The sequence below is a fragment of the Pyxicephalus adspersus genome, chromosome 4 (genome assembly GCF_032062135.1).
Source record: "Pyxicephalus adspersus chromosome 4, UCB_Pads_2.0, whole genome shotgun sequence".
NCBI classification, from domain to species: Eukaryota; Metazoa; Chordata; class Amphibia; order Anura; family Pyxicephalidae; genus Pyxicephalus; species Pyxicephalus adspersus.
This window is the reverse complement of record NC_092861.1, coordinates 99,146,201-99,166,002: the sequence shown is the minus strand read 5'-3', so window position 1 is coordinate 99,166,002 and position 19,802 is coordinate 99,146,201. Positions and strand designations below refer to the sequence as shown.

General features: G+C 38.4%; 1 protein-coding gene across 4 annotated transcripts in view; it reads right to left on the bottom strand.

The window, feature by feature from the left end:
• The window catches only part of GALM (galactose mutarotase), a 103,271-nt gene extending 86,849 nt beyond the window's left edge, over positions 1-16,422 (bottom strand). For 3 of the 4 annotated variants that reach the window (XM_072409127.1, XM_072409128.1, XM_072409124.1), the window contains exons 1-2: positions 16,333-16,422; positions 8,220-8,422 (exon numbers count right to left, since the gene is read on the bottom strand). In XM_072409127.1, coding sequence (XP_072265228.1) covers positions 8,220-8,406 — 187 coding nt within the window. In that variant the 5' untranslated portion in view covers positions 8,407-8,422; positions 16,333-16,422. Of the gene's footprint in view, positions 1-8,219; positions 8,423-11,938; positions 13,327-13,506; positions 14,224-16,332 lie in introns of those variants that run through there. The other variant, XM_072409125.1, reaches the window with a different exon arrangement.
• Between the last annotated feature and the right edge of the window lie 3,380 nt (positions 16,423-19,802).

Sequence of the window (19,802 nt, the reverse complement as noted above, 5' to 3'; positions counted from 1 at the left end):
AAAGAACGGGGATCTCGTTTTTAGACTCTAAGCCTGCACGCTAAGATGGATGACTACCCGGAATCTGTGCAAGGAGCGCGCCTTTCCTTGGGAGAGCTACCCAGATGGCAAAGTGATGGCCAAGGTGGAAGTACTGGTACAGCAATTAAAGGGGCAAAGGAAATAATACAAACAGATCCCCCTGGAGATTTGGGTGATTGTTGAACTGTGCCACAAAATATAGAGACTGCAACTCAGACACAGGCTTATACTACCAATACCTTCAGCCCTGAAGACAGGGATAATAAGTCCACCGGTAATCAGTACATATGTTCAGTCCACCAACAGATATGTGGTTTTAACTCAAGGGGGTAATGGAACAGTGGACAAATTATCTCCTCTATCTGAAGGAGAAACGAGATTATTTACTCTCTTGGCCTCACTATTGCAATCAGAACTGGCTAAAACTTCAGCTATTATTACTGCTGATATCAGACAAGAGCTACAAGGGTTGGGCTTGAGACAATAGAGCAAACACTAGATAATACAACTGCTAGAGTGTCTCAAAATATGAAGCAAATATCTATATAAGAATCTCAAATAGAAGAATTACATCATAGAATTGACGATATGGAAAACCACTCTAGACGATCAAATTTTTGTATAAGAGGCCTGTCCGAATCCTTTAAAGATGTAGCAATAGTGGTAAAGCACTTTCTTAAAGAAATGTTACCAGACCTTCCTGAATCCCACCTTGAAATTGATAGAGCCAATAGGGCATTGGTGACTCCTAGAGTTGATGGACCCCCCAGGGACATTGTGGTGAAACCTCACTTTTATTCAACTAAAGAAGCATTGATGAATGTTACAAGGAAATTAGAGTCAATATTGATGGAGGGTAACCTGATTCAAATCTTTTCAGACCTTTCACCTTATACCATACAACATAGATCAATAAAACCTCTTCAAGTTTTGATTATACATAAGATAAAATATCCATGGACTTTTCCATTTTGTCTGGTTTTTCAGATGGAAGGTAAGAGTTTTTCTTTTACAACTTTTGAGGAAGGTGAAAAAGTATTGCAGGATCTAGCATTGATAACCAACCTTACTACTGGAACAGACTCCTCTAATAAAGATCAAATATCACTATATCCTCTTTGGCAAAAAGTGTCATCAAAACAAAGGAATAATTACGTTTATCTGAAATGAAAAAGTGGCAAAAGAGAAAAAGGGTCACTGATGCAAATACTCTGGATAAAGATAAATAAAATCATGCACCAGTACTTTTGTCTATAACGGAGGGCTATTTGCACCACTCTGATTTTACCTGGTGTTTTCCAACTTTTCTAGCCAAAGATGAGCAATTTCAGCAGCACCTGAAGCACTGGTAGCTAGATTTTGAGTTCCACAATGCTGCCCACCAAAGTACACCCCAATTATACCGGGATACAGCCAAGGCAGTTCTGAGGGGTAGAATTATGGCCCATGTGGCCTCGCAAAAAAAGGCCCGCCAGGCTTACTTGCAATTTAAGGAGTCTCTATCAGCAAAGGATAGGGAAGAGTGGCTTGTGACTTTTGGCTGCATCAATATGATACTACCATCCGTGCTTACAAATCGGCAGATTATTTTAAATTTGGCAACAAATCAGGCCGCCTTCTTGCCAATCTAGCGAAAGGTTTTCGAACACCTCCACGAGTTACCAGTGTTCGTGATGCCATGGGATATTGCTGCTGTGTTTTCTTTCTTTTAAAATCTCTACACATTGCAAGGGAGTGATATTACCCTGGGTCAAGCATTTTTGGATCAGTTGAATTTGCCACATCTATCAGAAGATGACTTATTGGGCCTAATTTATCAATGAAATCCGCGCTCGCTGGTCGCGCGTACTTTCGCGCCGTTATATCGAGCCGGTTTACCGCGGGCTGGAGTCATATGCGCTCGTACACTCGCCTCCTCACTGCTCAATGGTGAGATGTAGGATAGGAATAAATATATACACACACACATATACGTAAGCAGCAAACAAAAGAACGTGTGCGCGCTTGTGACTTTATTGAGAGAAAAAAAAAAAAAAAGGAGTGTGAACTAGCGCGATGTGAGGCCCGCAACATCGGGCTCGTTCACACGTATCCGACAAGGCATCGGAAGCTTTTATATAGGCGCCTATGGAGAGGAGTTGAACTCGGTTAACTCTTGCCTAACAATTTAACTAAATATAGACACAGGAGCACATCTGAAGTTAGGCTGAATTCACACTGGCAGTTTACAGTACTACAAAGGATTTCACTCTTAAAACTTAGAACACTAGTAAGTTGGGTCACAATACACGGCATAGGACAGTTGTGGCAAAATACATAGAATAGAAAAATTGAATATACTAACGGGGCAGGCATTACAAAGTTGTAACAAATAATTGGGAGAAGGTAGAACACTGAAACAATAAGTTTACTGGATAACCATGGCATTAACAACTGGGAGCACTAAATTTGCCGCGTTTTGCCACACCCCCTTTTTTACCACCCGGCTACAGCTTCCTACCACCCGGCTGAAAAAAATTTCTGGGGAGAACACTGGTGAGTGTGGTGTCGGACGGTTGTTGTTTGTCCTTTGTCTATGAATTGTTTTTCCTAATGTTTATTCCTCTCCCCCAATATTTTTTAATATTATGAAGCCGATTTTAATTTCTTGTTTGTAGAGCAGTTGACTGAAGGTAGGACCCATTATGATTGCTCCAAAAAACCTAAAATCCCTTGATCCTTTTGTCACATAATGTGCAAGGAATAAATTCTCCAGTTAAACGTTCTAAAGCATTCTATTATTACGATTCCCTTAAAGTAGAAATCCTAGCAATACAAGAATCCCACTTTTCTTCTACTTCAATTCCACACTTTTTACATAAAAGAAATTTCTAAATATTTTCATGCAATTCTGGGAGGAAAAAATGTGGGGTCATGCTGTGCTTTGCTAAAAATCTGAATTATTTTGAGACCCAGGTGGAAGATTCTTGTTGATAAAGGGAACCATTGAGGGTCACCTGATTACCGTTGTATCATATTATGCCCCCAATAAAGCCTAATTAGAATTTTTTGTAAAGTTGTTACGTAAAGTGATCCCTTTACGATCCCTACGTAAAGTGTTATTCGAGAAACGCATATTATTGGGTGGAAACCTGGCACTGGCTTGATAAAACTAATGTACCAAGATTATGTGCTCCCCCCAAAAAGAGTCAATAACTCTCAATTAATGTTGAAGCAAAATGACTTAAAGATATCTGGCGAGAACTTAATCCACAGGAGAGAGATTATACTCATTTTTCTTCTGCATACAACCCTTTTCTTACAAAGTAATTGGGGTTCAGAGAGAGAAGGGGATAGCTATGTGTGACAGGGTAGTATGATATGATGGGTATAACATTTTAATAAGAAAAGGGGGGAGGGTTTTCTACTGGCTTTCACTTTTCCAGTTTCCAATATCCCTCTGTTCCAGAGAAATTGGGGTTCAGAGAAGGTAAGTGGCCAGCTATGTGTACCAGCCACTTAGTCCCTCGCACCGCAGCATCTGCAAATTTGACTACAGGTGGCAGTGAGCGGTACTGGGCATCTACGCCGAGCCAGGGTTCCATGGCATAAGGAAGGGGTAAACGCACCGCAACCGTACTGCCAACCTGAATGAAGCCTTAAAGTTTTGTGAACCCCAATTTTCATTGTCATGAGAGTGGCCCCAGGGGGTCACCAACATGCAAACTTTTTTGGGGGACCCTGGTCTTGAAATAGCCCTCTTTAACGTGAAAATATCCCTGATTGTTATTAGAATTTTATGCTTGTGACCCCGTATATGGCAACGTACGTTTAGGAGGCTGAAACTAATTTTAGTTAGGCTTTCAGAGTCCCCTTTGTAAAATCTCATGATGATATTGACAGCAGCATGGACACAGCACTTATGCTGCTGCTGCTGGAATTATCTCACAGTACAAGGTGGGTGGGGAGCAGCCACAGCTGATTGCCAGGTCCATAGTACACACCTACTCTCAGGGAACTCACACTGAGCATGCTCAGGAAGCTCCCTCTCCTGGTAGCACAATCTCGACAGAGAAACCTAGGAGATGCGTGCACCCCATCCGCTGCAAGACAACAAGCAGAGAGACCAGAGAGGGAACGAGGAGAGGGACAAGTCCCCATTCATCACCTATAGTGCCCGGAGATCCCCCAATGACAGAAGGATTTCCACGGCTGCACGCCTGGGGAATCATAATTTTACTGTGGGACAACCCTAAAAAAAAACACATCTTTTACATTTTTTCTCTGAATTTTTACCGTCGATCACCATGTTTTTCGGTTCGGGTCTATCCGAATTCTGGGAGGAGGTCCAAGGTGAACTGTGAGTAAAGACACAGACTTTGTTGGAAAAGCTGCATGTTTAGGAGAGTCCTGCACAGCACTAGGTTGGGCTGGATTGTTAGTAAAGGGAATTTACAGTTAGTGGCCAGGCTTTATTTTGCTGTTTGTTTTATTTTGCCTGTTTTTGTGTGAAAATCTTATTCAAGAATAAAACCCTTGATGAACTTTAAACCTGCTGGCCCTGTTTCCTGTTTGAAACACCCCGTTGCTACGGGTGATCTCACAGCATGTACAGCTCAGTGTACATTCAATAAAAGATAGCAAACAGGCAGGTAAGTTTTACTGCAGTAGAGACACAGATCATGTCCTTTCAGCATAAAAGAACCACTTTTTTACTTTTAGGTATAATTCTGTTTTAAGACTATTTAGACTATTAGCACTTACTAATAAAATCTGTGTACTGTAGCTGCAGTATTGAATATATCTGCCAGCATATGCTGAACCAAGCAAACCATTCAAACCAGGAAATGGACAGGAAGATAAAGCTAGTGAAGCAGCAAATGCCTGCAAACTGTGGTAAGGTAAGCAGTTACTGACAACCATTACATAGGTTGCCATATTTAGCCTATTTAGTAAAATATATTAAAATACCGATATACATATGTAAATTTAAAAAAAAACATCCAAGTCATTGACCCAAGAACAAGTATGCACCATGTGAAATTGGAATTGATCTGCTTACTTATCCCAAACTACAATAAAATCATGGAATTACCAAGGTAGCTAGACTAATAGGAGATGTAAAAAAATCCAGCCTAATTTATTTATTTATTTATTTTAAAATGTAAGGTTATTTGAAGGGTGAAGACATTGACCTGCGTAACTCCTGGAATCTAGGGAGGGTCTAGGTTTTTGGTTAAAAGAAAAAATCCTTCCTCTTTTTTTTTTTTTTTTACTAAAAGTCACAGTACATATAATATACCTTCAATAGATGTGTTTTCATTTTACAAATAAAAAACAATTTGAATTATAGCTATACTACTAACATTGTAAACTTTGAAGTTACCATCCTGATTTCTAATGCTCTATATTATAATGTATTCTCCCCAGCCTTGGATAGCTTTAATAATTCAGGCCCACTGTGTTTACTAATGTGTTTGATAGAGTTTGTGTCCACGGTTTTTTTTTCTTTGTTTTTTAAATGTTGCATTTTTAATATTGATTTGCATTTTCATTGAAACAGCAAATAAATTAATGTTTATTAGCTATTCTAATGTCATTACATGTGTTTCAACAGCACACACCTCCAGTTCAAAAACACTCCACACCCAAGTGCAATATAAACCAGGTCAAACACAGTCTTTAAACACCATGCAAATTGCCAGATGAAAGTCAAAGGGACTTAAATGACCTGTGTTTAAGGTACATTCCAAATACAGCAACAACACATGTGAACACCTACAGTAATGCCTCTATATCTAAAAGTGAATATGAAGGTAAAAAGATGAGTATAGAATATTGAAATGAAATGAGAAAATGAGCTCACCAAAGATCCAGATGACCACTGAAAGATAGTGGATAGCTGTGTTCCTTCCACAACATAAAAGTCAGCCAGAAATAGGAAACCTAGAACACTTATATTAAAATCAGTAGTAAGCTTTTTGAAGAAGCAAGATAACGGCTTTCACTGACATGTTTCAGCCAATCCTGACCTTAGTCATAGTTGGTAACAAACAAACTAACTTTCTTAAAAACCTTTACCTGAAGAGAAACCTCAGATCCACCCAATATCTCCATAGCAAAAATAAAGCGTATTAAAAAAAAAAAAAAAAATGGACTGCACTTCTAAACTTTTTTTTTTTATTACAGCATAAAGGATGTGCTTTTAATAACTTGGTAATAATAAGCAAATTTTTGTTAGGTTTTCATTATTGCATTTTCTTTCCTACACTCTGACAGTAAGCATGTTCCATCAGTGGTGCAGGTTCCACCATCAGCAACACTTTAGTCACAGCTCCCAACTGTCCTGTTTTGCATTTTCACAAAGACAAAAAATGGTTCCAGTCTGGTGTAATTCGGTCAGCTGCCACTAGATGGTGCACTTAGCCACATGGAGCAGGGGACCCCAGCCCCCGGTTGACTGACCAGCGGTGGTCCGTGACTCTGGCTGGTGCACCCCCCAGTAAGGTTAAGAGAAGGACCCCGCTTGGGGGGGGGCACACCGGCCAGAGCCACGAACCATGTCCCCATTGCAGGCTCAGGGCGGTGGCCAGGTTTTGTCTTTGGACACAACCCACCCACTCTCTCATCGCAGGCTTAGACCTGCAAAGGGAGAGTGGTCGGGTTCTGGAACCATGACATCACTCTGGGGGAAGTTTCTTCCCTTTTGAGTGACACGCGGCTCCCTGCGCATGTGTGGTTCCGAGTCCGTAGATTTAGTGGTCCGTAAGCTCCAAAAGGTTGGGGACCACTGACAGAGTACAATTGTAGGTAACTGTAATTGTAGTTCCCTGAATAGTCACTGTGTTTCTGCTTTATAATGATAAAACTACAGTGATCGACAAACAAGGTTTTCTGGAGATGTTCTGCTCTTGATTTCAAAAGTAGCAGAAAAAGCATAACAAACTTTTTTTTTTTATTTAAATTATTTAAAGTAAGGTTCTATGTATGTCAGTCAAAAAGCACAAGGTAATCAGCAGGTAAATTGCCACAGCTTTATAAAGTGACACTTTTCACAGAAAAACCTGCTTCTTCACACTTTTTTACAGAGTGGATGATGTAAAGAGTCTGATTAAATAGAGGTTTCTGTGAATTGCGTCACTTTTAAGAAGTTGCAGCAATTCATATCTGAATTCCTCATCCTTTCTGGCCAACATAAAAAGAAGCTACCTCTTAAAAATATAATAAATTATATTTTGTTTGGTTTCAATAAATAATTAAACATTGCTCTGCACACTGGACCACACCCAAATATTGCTGCCATGCTAGAAGAGCGCCTCTTCGTTCCTTATTGCCACATTCAAATGTTGTGGGGTATGCTTTACTGCAAAGTATGAAGTAAAAGAGGCACAAAGATATTTCAAGCAATTTCATACTATCATGTATGAAATTGTATCAGTTAATACAATCACATTTCAAAGTTAAGATTGTACTTTTAGGAGCAATAAATAGGATAATAAATGAATAAAAAGTAATAAAAGAGCAAGGGAAATTAGGTAGGAAAAGTGCCTTTCTTTTTCTAATGCTCCTCTAATCCAACACGGCAAATGCTTGCTAAAGCTTATTTTCAGAATGTTGTCTATAAGCTAAAATTAAACAATACCCATGCATTATTGTCAGACACCTCCAAAATGGAAGAACAAGTACAGCAACCATCCCTCCTAACACATTTTTTCTTGAGCAGTGGTCCCCAATTTTTTGCAGGTCGCAGACCACTAAATGCACAAACTCTGGACAGTGGGAGCCGTGTGTCACTCAAATGGGAAGAAACTTCCCCCCCCATAGTGACGTTATGATGCCAGAACCCGCCTACTCTCTAAAGACTCAACTCGCCCACCGCCCTAAGCCTGTGATGTCTTCAGGAGACATGGTCTGTGGCATTGGCCAGTGCACCCTCCCAAGCGGGGTCCTTCTTCTGACCCCACTGGTGAGTGAACCGGCCAGAGCCGCCGCCCATCTGTTAGACTAAAGTATCAACATTAAAGTTATAGTTAATAAGTTAAAGTTATAGGATTACATTTATTTTTCTGTTTCTAAATCTCAACTGACCCAAACAGTCTCTGATACTATACAACTTTAAAAAAATACTTCATATCAATATACAGTTGCATTTTATGATAAAACATGAACAAACTACCATAAAGTGAATATAATGAATGTACATATTATTTGAAACTCACCTTCTAAATAATCAAAGCCAAGTACAATGTCTGAGAAATTTCCATGTCTGTCTTTGGTTTCTAAGCAAGTTATTATACAGCCAAAAGATATGATTTCAACCTTCACAGATTCTGACTGAAGGCAAAACCTTTTCACTGTGAATCCTCCAGGCAGGCATCCATACACATCACTTGTTACCGATGTCATTTCTTGCAAAAGCAAACTGCAAATTGAAATAAATACATATGTAAAGGTAAAGTCTTACAATGTGTATATTTTTGCTGATGCTTAAGTTCAGTTGCTGTTCTGACTGAAATACATTTATTAACAATGCCTCAATAAAGGATATGTAAAAAGTGGTAAATGTGACTTTCACCAGGCATGCCTTCTAGAAATCCCTGTGAACTTCGAATTTTCAGAAGCTCTAATATTCCAACTTTAACACATTTTCTAGGCTACATGCACAGGTGGGTCACACCCAATTAATTCACCTGCTTTGTTCAGCAATTCAGTTTCCTTTCTTCGTCAGCCTAGAGAGTGAACAAGTATTATGACCTTAGTTCAGTAAGCAGAGGGATACCCCTTACTGGCAGAAAAGTGAACTTCACAAGAACTGACCAATACTACGAATCAATTGGCAAATAACACTGCAAATATTTTAAGGGTTTACCTGTTTGCTCTTTACATATTGGAGCTACCAAGGTGCATTACAGGGTCTGTGACCATCATAACGCTTGAATACATACTAAATGTGCTACTTACAAATATGTATTTAATTTATTATGTTTAGATATTTAGAGCTTTAATTTTAGATTTTGAACTGAATTAAATATTGTATAGGTGATAATAAAAAAATAGGAAGGTGCAACTGACCCCAAAGAACGAAAAAAAAAAAAAGAAAGCCTGTACTTTAGTATAAACATGCCTGATTGCATTATGCATCATTGATAAGATAACTCCTACTATTGCATGCTATGCTACCATGATTTTTAAACCTCAGTCATCCTCAGCAGCATGTGAAGGCAGAAAAATGCTTTTATTAAACAGCTGTTTGTATAGTGCTATTTTGTAAGACTGATGCTTCTCTTTTTCTCATCCTCCTGGATAAAGACAAATTCCTATTTTGGGGGCATAACTTCTACACAACTTAGCTGTCACAATAAATTTTAAAATAATGTGATAGTGACTAATATTAGGTAAACAAACCATTATTTCACCCGTAAACAAACCATTACTTCAACCTATCTGCCACAACGTAGGCAACTAAAAGGGAGAGGTAAGTAATACATAAAAAAGAAAAAAAAAGCACTAGGCTGCTGATGCCCAGGGAAAGCTTTAAACAAAATGGGGCCCTGAGCAAATATGTAGGAGCTCAAATACACAGCATTCCAGCTCCTTGCAACCCTGTCATGCCATCAGATAGGCCCTGTAGAAAGCAGGGGGCTTGGGCAAGTTTCCAGGTAGCTATACTCTAAAACTGGACATGCCTACTTATTCTTCTGAAGAGAGCTTTGAGCTGGATAAAAGATGTAGTGGGTGTATGAGCATAGTTCTATGTGCTAATTGTATTAAGACACATGCAACAGGGCACATGCTGTGTCTAAGTAGAGCCTGGTCGGGTATGCCATGTGTATTTAGTTGCTGCTACAAAATGCAAAGAGCAATGTAGTGGCTACTGTAGTGTGCTAACTATAACAGTAGGTGCAACAGGGTGCATGCTACAGTTTTAAGTGTATGGGACGTGGGCTGCAAAGTGCACTGTAATTGGGTGCATGTTGTGCAGTCGTGAGTGTAACAATGTACATGCTTTGTTGTGTGCAAAATATTGAGGGAATATGCTGCAGTGTGTTATGTATAGGAGGCATTCTGCACAGAGCTAAATGCAACTGAGCACATGCTGCGGTGTGCTGGTTGTAATGAGGTGCATTGCATAAATTGCACATTGTGGAATGCTTGGTGTATTTGGGGAGCTTAACGTAGTGTGTTGAGTGTAATAGAAAGAATGTGAGAAACAAGGTGCTTTGTGTGAACTGCTCACAGTATCTGATATACCCACCGCAGTGGGCTGAATATAATGTGGCACAGGTTGAGTGGTGTTGATTGTGTTGGAGTACATCATGTGGCAATAATTTGGGATATATGCTGAAGTGTGTTAGGTTGAAAAGTGTTGTTTGTCTTGCACAACTTCACTCCACAACTAGTTAGAAAGACCCTCTCTTGTAATTAAACACTGGGAGAAGTATAAATGTATACTGAGGCATTGATTTCCATTATTTTTTAGTAATAATGTTTACTGAAGCATTGCTACTGAGAGCATGGCTTACTTAGCTGATTCTTAGCAAGTCCTAGCCTGGAAAAAGATGCAATTTTATTTAGGAACAATACTGGCGATGAGGTTGAGAATCAACTATCAGCACAGATGGAAATGTCTTTAAAATCTGGTAATGTTTTAACAATGGAAGATTTTAACTACCCTGACATTACCTAATATAAGATACTTTTATGTTACAGTTTATTGAAGCCATGGCATTTAACTTTGTGAAATGTAAAGTTATGCACTTGAGGGCTAACAACATGCATGCTTCATACTAAAGGGAATACATATGGGGGAGTCAGAAATAGAAAAGGATCTGGGAGTTCAGGTAGATCATAGACTTAATAATAGCATGCAATGCCAAGATGCAATATCTAAAGCTAGTAAAGAACTTTCTTGTTTTAAAAGGAATAGACTGCAGAGATTGAGACATAATCCTGCCCTGTACAAATCATTGGTCAGACCACATCTGGAATATGCAGTCCAGGTTTGAGCTCCAGTTCTGAGAAAAAAAAAATATGGAATTGGATGGAGTGCAGAGAAGGGGAACTAAACTAATAAAAGGAATTGAGGAACTCCGCTATGATGAGAAACTAGCTCAACTGAATTTATTATCCCTTAGGGAAGAGACAATAAGGGGGGGGGGATAAGATCACTATATATATATATATATATATATATATATATACACACACACACACACATATATACACATACATAAATGGTCCATATAGAAAACTCTGTTCTCAACTATTCACTATTCATTGTTACAAAGGATAAGAAGGCATTCTTTGCGTCTGGAGGAAAAAAAGTTAAAGGAAGGTATTCTTCACTGTAACATCTATGAAAATGTGGAATAGGCTCCCTCAGGAAGTAGTTCCAGCAAGTTCTATAGATTGCTTTAACTTCCTGGGTGGTTCATTTCTGTCCAGATTTATATATCTAAAAGCGATACATTGTCTTTCATGAAAATTTATTTTACCTTGTGGGCCTGTAGTTCCTAGGCATAACTCACCAAAATATGTCCAATATTTAATACATTTAATATTAAACTTTAAATAAAAAACACAAATCTGTGACCCCCCCCCAGAGTTTTATTGTGTCAGTTTATTTATGCAAAAAGTGATCCTATTTTTTTTTTTAATTTAAATTTTTGTTTATGATGTGGGCCTGTAATTCTTAGGATTAACTCCTGAGTAAAATATTTATATTTATTTATTATATTATAATCATAAATTATAATATATTACATAATTATAAATCATAATTATGAAAAATAATGAAATAATAGACCACAACAATGTATCACAAAAAAGAAAATTTTATCAAAACTTTCCTACTGAAATTTTCCAAACAAGGGTGCAATATTATTGATAAATAATAATATAAATTAAATGCAGATTTTAGAAAAAAAAAAGTATTTACATTTTTTAGTAGACATTCTGGGTGTGGTAGATTTTGAAGCAGGGTGCTGCACAAAGTCCAACATCACAGTCAGGACAGTAGAACCTGGTTTCTTTGTGTTTCTTCCCTCCTCCGTCATCAGTCTTTGAGCAGCAAACTACGCACATCCTTGTAGGTGCTGCCTTTCTCTGGGTTGGTGGGATGTATTCTGTGAAGTGACGACCGGGCAGGCATTCTGGGTTGACAACGGTGAAAGCACGGCGTCCAGATCTATTCACAGCCACTGATGGTGTTTGGTGGTTGGTGGTTCTTGACTATGGATTCGGAAACTTGCAAAACGAAGTCTGAATGATTCACATGCCTCTGACTATTTTTTTTATACAGAATGTAGGCATTCCATAGGCACAGCTCAACTAGATGCCTAAAATTTTTTTTGTAGTACTTCCTTTGCTGTTTCCTCATCGCTGGGTAGAATGACATGGCTTGGTCAGCTCTGTCGACACCTCCCATGGTGTTGTTGTAGTCAATCGCCACCTGTGGCTTCATCACTTCTTTCCTACGTTTTGTGTGTACCAGAACAGTGGAGGCAACATGGACAGTACTCATCAGGCACACATCTTTCTTGTCACACCATCTCAGGGCCATCATCTTTCCTTTCTGCCAGGCAACAATTTCAATTGTCTTCAGCTTCCCTTTTGCAAAGTGCTGGCAGGTTACGCCGGTTAGCCCTAACGGTTCCATAGGCATCTGTTCTGTGTTGCAAAAGGAACTCATAAAGCTCAGGAGAGGTGTAGAAATTGTCAGTTGTGACACAATAGCCCTGACCTAGCAATAGCTCAATGAGGGATAGCACTGAAGATGTTGCCAATCCATAATGGCTGTATCTGGGGTTGAACTGTGTACCTTTTCTAGTGTACAGTACCGTATTCCAGATGTAGCCAGATAAGGATTTGCACAGCATATAGGTTTTCACGCCAAATTGTGCCCTCTTTGACACAATGTACTGCACCCAGCTGAGCCTCCCCTTGTAAGCCATTAGACTTTCGTCAATGCTGACATCTCTTTCTGGCACATAGGTTTGCTGGAAATTTTGTAGAATCATCTGGGAAACTTCCCAAATTTTCTTCAGTTTTGGTGCAGTATGGGTAGTCTCATCAAATTCTTTATTGTTTGCAAAGTGCAGGTACTTCATGATGAGGGAAAAGTGGTATTCTGGCATGACTGTGCCAAAGAATGGAATAGCAATCATTTTATTCTTGGATCAGTACCACTTCTGCATGGGTTTGCCTACAACTCCCTGCAGGATCACCAAGCCCAAAAACAGCTAAATGTCATTCCTGGTCACAGGTTCCCACTTTCTGCTTCTTGCAAACCTCAGGTGTGGAGCACCTTGTTGTTGTCCAGCGTACCTGCATAAAACAAAATAAAAAAGGTATTTTAGGTTATGTTCTTTTATAGTGTGAAGGTTGCAAGTAATATCTTAGCAAACACAGAGCAGCATACATGTTGGCATAAAAAAAATTAAAAATGTTAGCAAACACAGAGCAGCAGACATGTTGGTATAATATTTTTTTTTTAAAGCGGCTTACCTGTTTGTCTCCACAACAATTTTTTCGATAACTTCATCGGTCAAGAAAACACCAGGTATGCCAGGAGGTCAACGCATTCAGCCTCAATTTTAATCCGCATCCTGGTCTGCATCTAGGTCAATGGAGCACCATGTGCGCACAGCACTGACCTCAGGTTCAAAATCGTCGTTCAGTTCACTTTCACTGTCTGATGACACATTTCCTGGTGAATCACTATTGCTAGATTCCACAAGGGACTCCAAATCGCTATCGCTGCTTTCAAATTCCTCCAAAACAGCGCTTGCGCCGGCGAGATGCCTTTTGGATGCCATGTCGTCTCCACCAATCAGTCAGGAACAATCAAGGTCAAAGACAAAGTGATGAAAAGATACATTCAGGAAGTGATTTATAAACCATCAAAAGGTCAGATCAAGGCCAGGGCTAATAGTAGGAAAAATGTAAATCAGGGCACTGGGCAATGATGCTTGGTGCACTAAAATATGTAATATATACTTTTATTATGTGTTTTGTTGTGTTTTTACTGTTAAAAAATATGTAAAAGTAGATTACATATCAATCTGCTTTTAGGTTTCCCGCCCCCAGAATCCATCACTCCTCCGCATCACCCGGAAGATGTCATATCTTGTCGGGTGATGCGGTGGGGATGTCCCGCCTCGCTCACTCCACTGAAACCACCACCGAAGCTGCGAGCATCACGTTCTCCGGGTGATGCAAGCAGCTATAGTAAATTCCAGGGGAGATGCCAGGGGGAAATCGCCTCTGGCATCACCCCCGGAATTTACTCTTGGTGATCGAATCCGCAGTTAGATGTGATGCACCATGCAGAAATCCTGCATGGTGTATCGCATCTAACTGCGGATGCGAGCAGTGGCGTGGCCGGGACCCTTGACGGACAGGCGCACCGGCATTACAGCGGGATCGTCCAATCGCTGCTGGAGCACGGGGCAAAGGTAAGGGGGGCTCCCAAAGTTACCCTGAGTGTGACTTGGGGTTATCATTTTTTGCAAGTTTTTTCCACCCCGAGTCACACTAGGGATTACCGCTGGGGGGGTTAAAACAAGGGTACTTAAATAAATTAAAAATACTGAAACCTGTAATTTAACTGTACAGTAGCATATATAATATATATATTATAATGATTACTTTGTATTGGATTCAGTACAGTTACATTACTGGCAATGAGGTTAAGACATTATGGGTGGAGTTGCATATGGGGATGCATATTACACAGTTAATTATTGGAGTCTGCTATAGCCCCCCAGTGCTAAGGAAGAAATAGAGAATCAACTACTAGCACAGATAGAAATGGATTCAAAATCTGGTAATGTTTTAACAATTGGAGATTTTAACTACCCTGTCATTGACTGGAGTAATGGCACTACAGGTACAGTAAAAGGAAGGAAATTTATGAATTTAATACAATATAAATTTTATGGTACAGTTTTTTGAAGCCATGACACTTTGAGAAATGTAGTTGTGCGCTTGAGGAAACATGCATGCTTCATACTGTCTAAGGGGAATAAATTTGGAGGAGTCAGAATTTGAAAAGGATCTAGGAGTTCTGGTAGATCATAGACTAATTATTAGCATGCTATTAGCAATGCCAAGCTGCAATATCTAAAGCTAGTAAAATAATATCTTGTGTTAAGAGGAATAGACTGCAGAGATCGAGACATAATCCTGCCCCTAGACAAAGCACTGGTCAGACGAAATCTAGAATATGCAGTCCAGGTTTGGGCACCAGTTCACAAAAAAGATATTGTGGAATTGTAGAAAGTGCAGAGAAGGGCAAATAAACTAATAAAAGGATTGGAGGAACTCCCCTATGATGAGAGACTAGCTGGACTGAATTTATTCTCCCTTAGGGAAGAGATGTTTAAGGGGGGAAATGATCACCCTAAATAAAGTGTGGAATGTGGAATAGGCTGCCTCAGGAAATAGTTTCAGCAAGTGCATAAAAAAATTAAAAATACTGAAACCTGTAATATAACTTATCAGTAGCATATATATAAATGATATAATGATTACTTTATATTGGATTCAATACAGCTATTTTGTGTTGAATCCAAAATAAAATAATGTGAAATTATCGCCATGCTCTCGCACACATCGACATCACCAGGAAATCCCGGAGAACGTCAGCGCACTCGCCGAGGGAAAGGTTGGATGAGGAGGACCAGGCCCGAGGATGGCAGGACACTGGAGAGTGCTGATGGGACCAGTTAAGTCTTTATTTTTTAGTGTGGCTTGGGGTTACTGCTATCAGCTGTTTTTTTTTTTTTTGTTTTTTTTTTACCGAGTCACACTCAGGGTTACTGCTCAGGAGAATAAGAAAAAGCTGGATGCTTTTCTTTAAGGACAGAATATATCTGTGTATTAAAGATAACATACTGTTAATCCAAGGAACATCCCACTGCCTCAAAAGAATCAAAAGGAATTTTTTCCCCCTGTTGGAGCAAAAATCAACAGGGGACATACATGTCTGGAACATGTATGTCCATAGGGTTTTATATCTGGGATATGTTTATTTCCCCAGGGGTTGAATTTGATGGACCTATGTCTTTTTTCAACCTGCCTTACTATGTAACTATGTACAGGTCAGCAATACTATTTTTTTTCTGAATAACATATAATGAATGTGATTCAGCACTGAGTGTCATGCAGAGAAACAACACAAACGCTAATCATTCTGCTGAAGATTGCAAAATGAAACCTTTGTACCAATTCCTTGGAAATTAGCGTTTAAGTCCTTATTACTATCAACTCTGAAAGAAAAATCACAACATCTGCACCAATCTAAACTAAGAAAAACAGGAAATACTAAACCTGAATGCAAGTCAGTGTAAAAGCGATCAGATCTGTCCTCTGCCAATTCTTCCTGCATGAAACACTGTAGCTGCTGTATAAAAACAAGACACGCCTTATGTGACAGTTGAAGGCTAAAACTTTATTGACAAGAAACATTTGAGTCTGAACAGCAGATTGTATTGTGAAGCATTAATAACAATTATGGTTTTGTACTTTATTTTGGCAGTTTTCACAATATAATGAAAGGCATAGTTTAAAATAGAGGATAGAGGATACAGCATAATCTCTAATAGTTTCCAGAGATGTGTGTGTTGATAAATTTATTGTTATGTCTTTCCAAAGTTGAAGTTTTGGATATACGTTCATGTCAATAACAGCCAGCAAATCCAAATACCAAGAAAAAAAAAAAAAAAACAGTAAAGGAAAACAAGCAAATGAATACATGTACACTATTAGTATGTATGTATGTATAGGTATGTGTGCGGGGATATATGTATATAGTACACTGTAGGAGATATCCTAATAGTTAGACTGTATCTAAGTAGCATGAAACAATACAGGAATACAGTACAGGAATGTTGTGTTTAACCACCTGGCCGGTAAACCCGACCTTGGTTCGGGTTTAAAGATTTTGCAAAAATCGATAAACCCGAACTTTTCTCACCGTATAAATCCCAATCACTTACCTGGTCCCCGCTGCGATGATCCAGCGTCAATCGAAAAAAAAAATACTCACCTTCTCCCTGCAGCTCCTCCGGACACGTCTTCTGTCTTCTGTCTTCATCCGGCGAGTGCAGTGACGATCACCGGTGCGGGCGGGAGGCGGGGCCGGAAATTCAAAATTTTGTATTGAGTTCCTTTGCATTGAACTCAATACAAAAAAGCTGTATTCAGTCCAATACAAAGAAATCCTTATATAATATATATAATTGTATTATATATATATTATATAGGCTAATGTACAGGTACAATACATTATACACTATTTTTTTTTAAACTTTTTTTTAAAGATTTTTTTTTATTAATAATAAATTTATAAAATTTTGGACATATTTCGGTGAGTTATGGGGTAATTCGGTGAATTATAAGTAATTATTGAGTAATTCGGTGAATTATAGCCTACAATCTAAAATAAATGGAAGTACAGAAGTTTGGAAAGAACTAGAATACCCGGCGCTCGCGTACGCGTCCCTCGGCGATTCCTGATGATGTCCGTGCATGCGCCCGTCGATGGGGGTCGTAGCGGGAAATTCAAAAATTTTATTTAATTTTTTTTAAAAGTATTTTTTCTTTTTTACATGATTGTGTGTTTCAAACATTTTTTATATTCATGATATCTACTAGAACCCTGTTCAGACATATTTCTGTAAGTTACAGGTCTACAATTTAAAAAAAAAAATTCATGAAAAACAGTGTACCGCTTTTGGTACAGAAATCTAGCCCAGGTGGTTAAACATGACTTCACAGAAGTAACAAACAGATGATAAAACAGATCACCAGTAGGGCCTTCAAGGGACAATAAATCCATCAAACTTGAGTCAGCAGAAGATGGAGGCATAATTGAACAGATGGGCTGAGTTGATGGCCCATCCAGACCTTTTGGTGACAACTAAAATTAGATGACCCCGCCTGGCTTTAACAGCAGCTGCCCATATCAACTTAGCTAGGAGGTCTAGTACATTCCTGAAGTTGCAGTAACCAATAGTCATCTTACAGATCACATCCAGTAACCAATCCAAAAGCCTCAAGGATACCTAATGGGAATTAACTATGTAAAAAGGGGAACTGTGAGAATTTAGCTCTCTCTTGCTTGCAGGCTCTCTTTGTCTCCTGAGGGTCTCCATAGGTAAGCAGTTATGGAGTCCTCTTCAGAAGGAAGTAGGCTCCTGAGGTACCCATTAACCTCTTAGCAGGTAGCTATAAGATATTCCTGATTGTAGTCTTATGGGTGTCTATAGTATTACTGCATTACTTTGCCATTTTGTAATTACTGTATTGTGTACTAAGTAGTTACTAGATTATTACAGGGGTAACTACTAATATCTTTATGTCCATGTGATATATATATAAATCATTGATTGAAGTTCCTATGTGTAGATATCAAACAATATTACTGTGTACTTTGTTTCACCTTGTTTTCTTAATTAAACTGTTTGAGTGACTAGCTATCATTTGTGCAAGAACCTTCTTTTATTGAATATATGCATTGATAGGGGATATAATTTCCATATTTATGCAGATAAATATTCCTAAAACAACAACATTTATTAAGAATTAGGATAATCAGGAAAGGGTATTTTCAGATTAATGGTAACTATAGGTATAGTGTTGGATTATTGCCAAGCCTAAAGTGACATGATAAAGTGAAGAAATAGAGAAGTGAGTAGGCTTTTGAGGCAAATAAAGGTTTAACATTTATTGATCAAGAAATTGTTGTGGTCCTATTATAGACATAGAACTTCTGACCTAAACATTATTCAAATCTAATGTGACAAAATATAATGTTGACACTTGAGATAAGAAATTTTGTAGGCTTATCCCAAAATCCGGTGCATTTTGCATTATTATTTATTAAGTATTATAATTTTCTTCTAACTTATATCTTTTCAATGAATATCACTGAACATTGTCATTTGCCCACGGTCTTTTAAAGTAAGTACTTTCCCTTAATAGTATCTACCGCTTGCATCCCATCAGTCCCTTTTTTCAAAAACTTCTCGACCAGTCTGATCTTTTATCATCATTTCTATACCTTTAGGAGGCTCTAAGTACTTTGGAGTGGCTTTTTCCTTGGTACCTCTCTTTTGTTTTAAAGCACAGTATATACACATTGTAAGTAGTCATATTTTTTGTTATATGTATTGAACTTAGATATTGATTACAAATTGACCTCCATGACGTTTATTTGATATGGATATAATTATCTTAGAGTATTGTTAATTTATATAATTATCTTAGGGTATTGTTAATTTATATTATCTCTGCATTTATATTTATTTTTAATTTGTACATTTTTGCATTGTTAGCTTTTGCTGGGACTTATCACTATGGTCTCTACAATCCCCTGAGGAAGCTTTATAGGTGAAATGCATCAGGCTTTCAGATAAGCCTACAAAATTCCTTATCACAAGTGTCAACCTTAAATTTTGTCACATTTATGTTTAAGATTTGAATATTGTTTAGCTCAAAAGGTCTATGTCTTTATTAGGACCGCAACAATTTCTTGATCAATAAATGTTAAACCTTTATTTGCCTCAAAAACCTACTTCATTATTTCTTCACTATCAGAAACATTTAGTTAATTTTTTGGGGCTATAGGCAGGGTCAGATTGGGCACTTAAGGCCAATCAGAGAAATAAAGAAGACCCCACCATCAAGTGTTAAAATCTAATTATTTTATAATGTATGTTTTCTGCACACAATATATACACAGACAGCCTACATTTTGTCTAAGTCTACCTTAGAAGACAAATTAATAATCCCTTGTG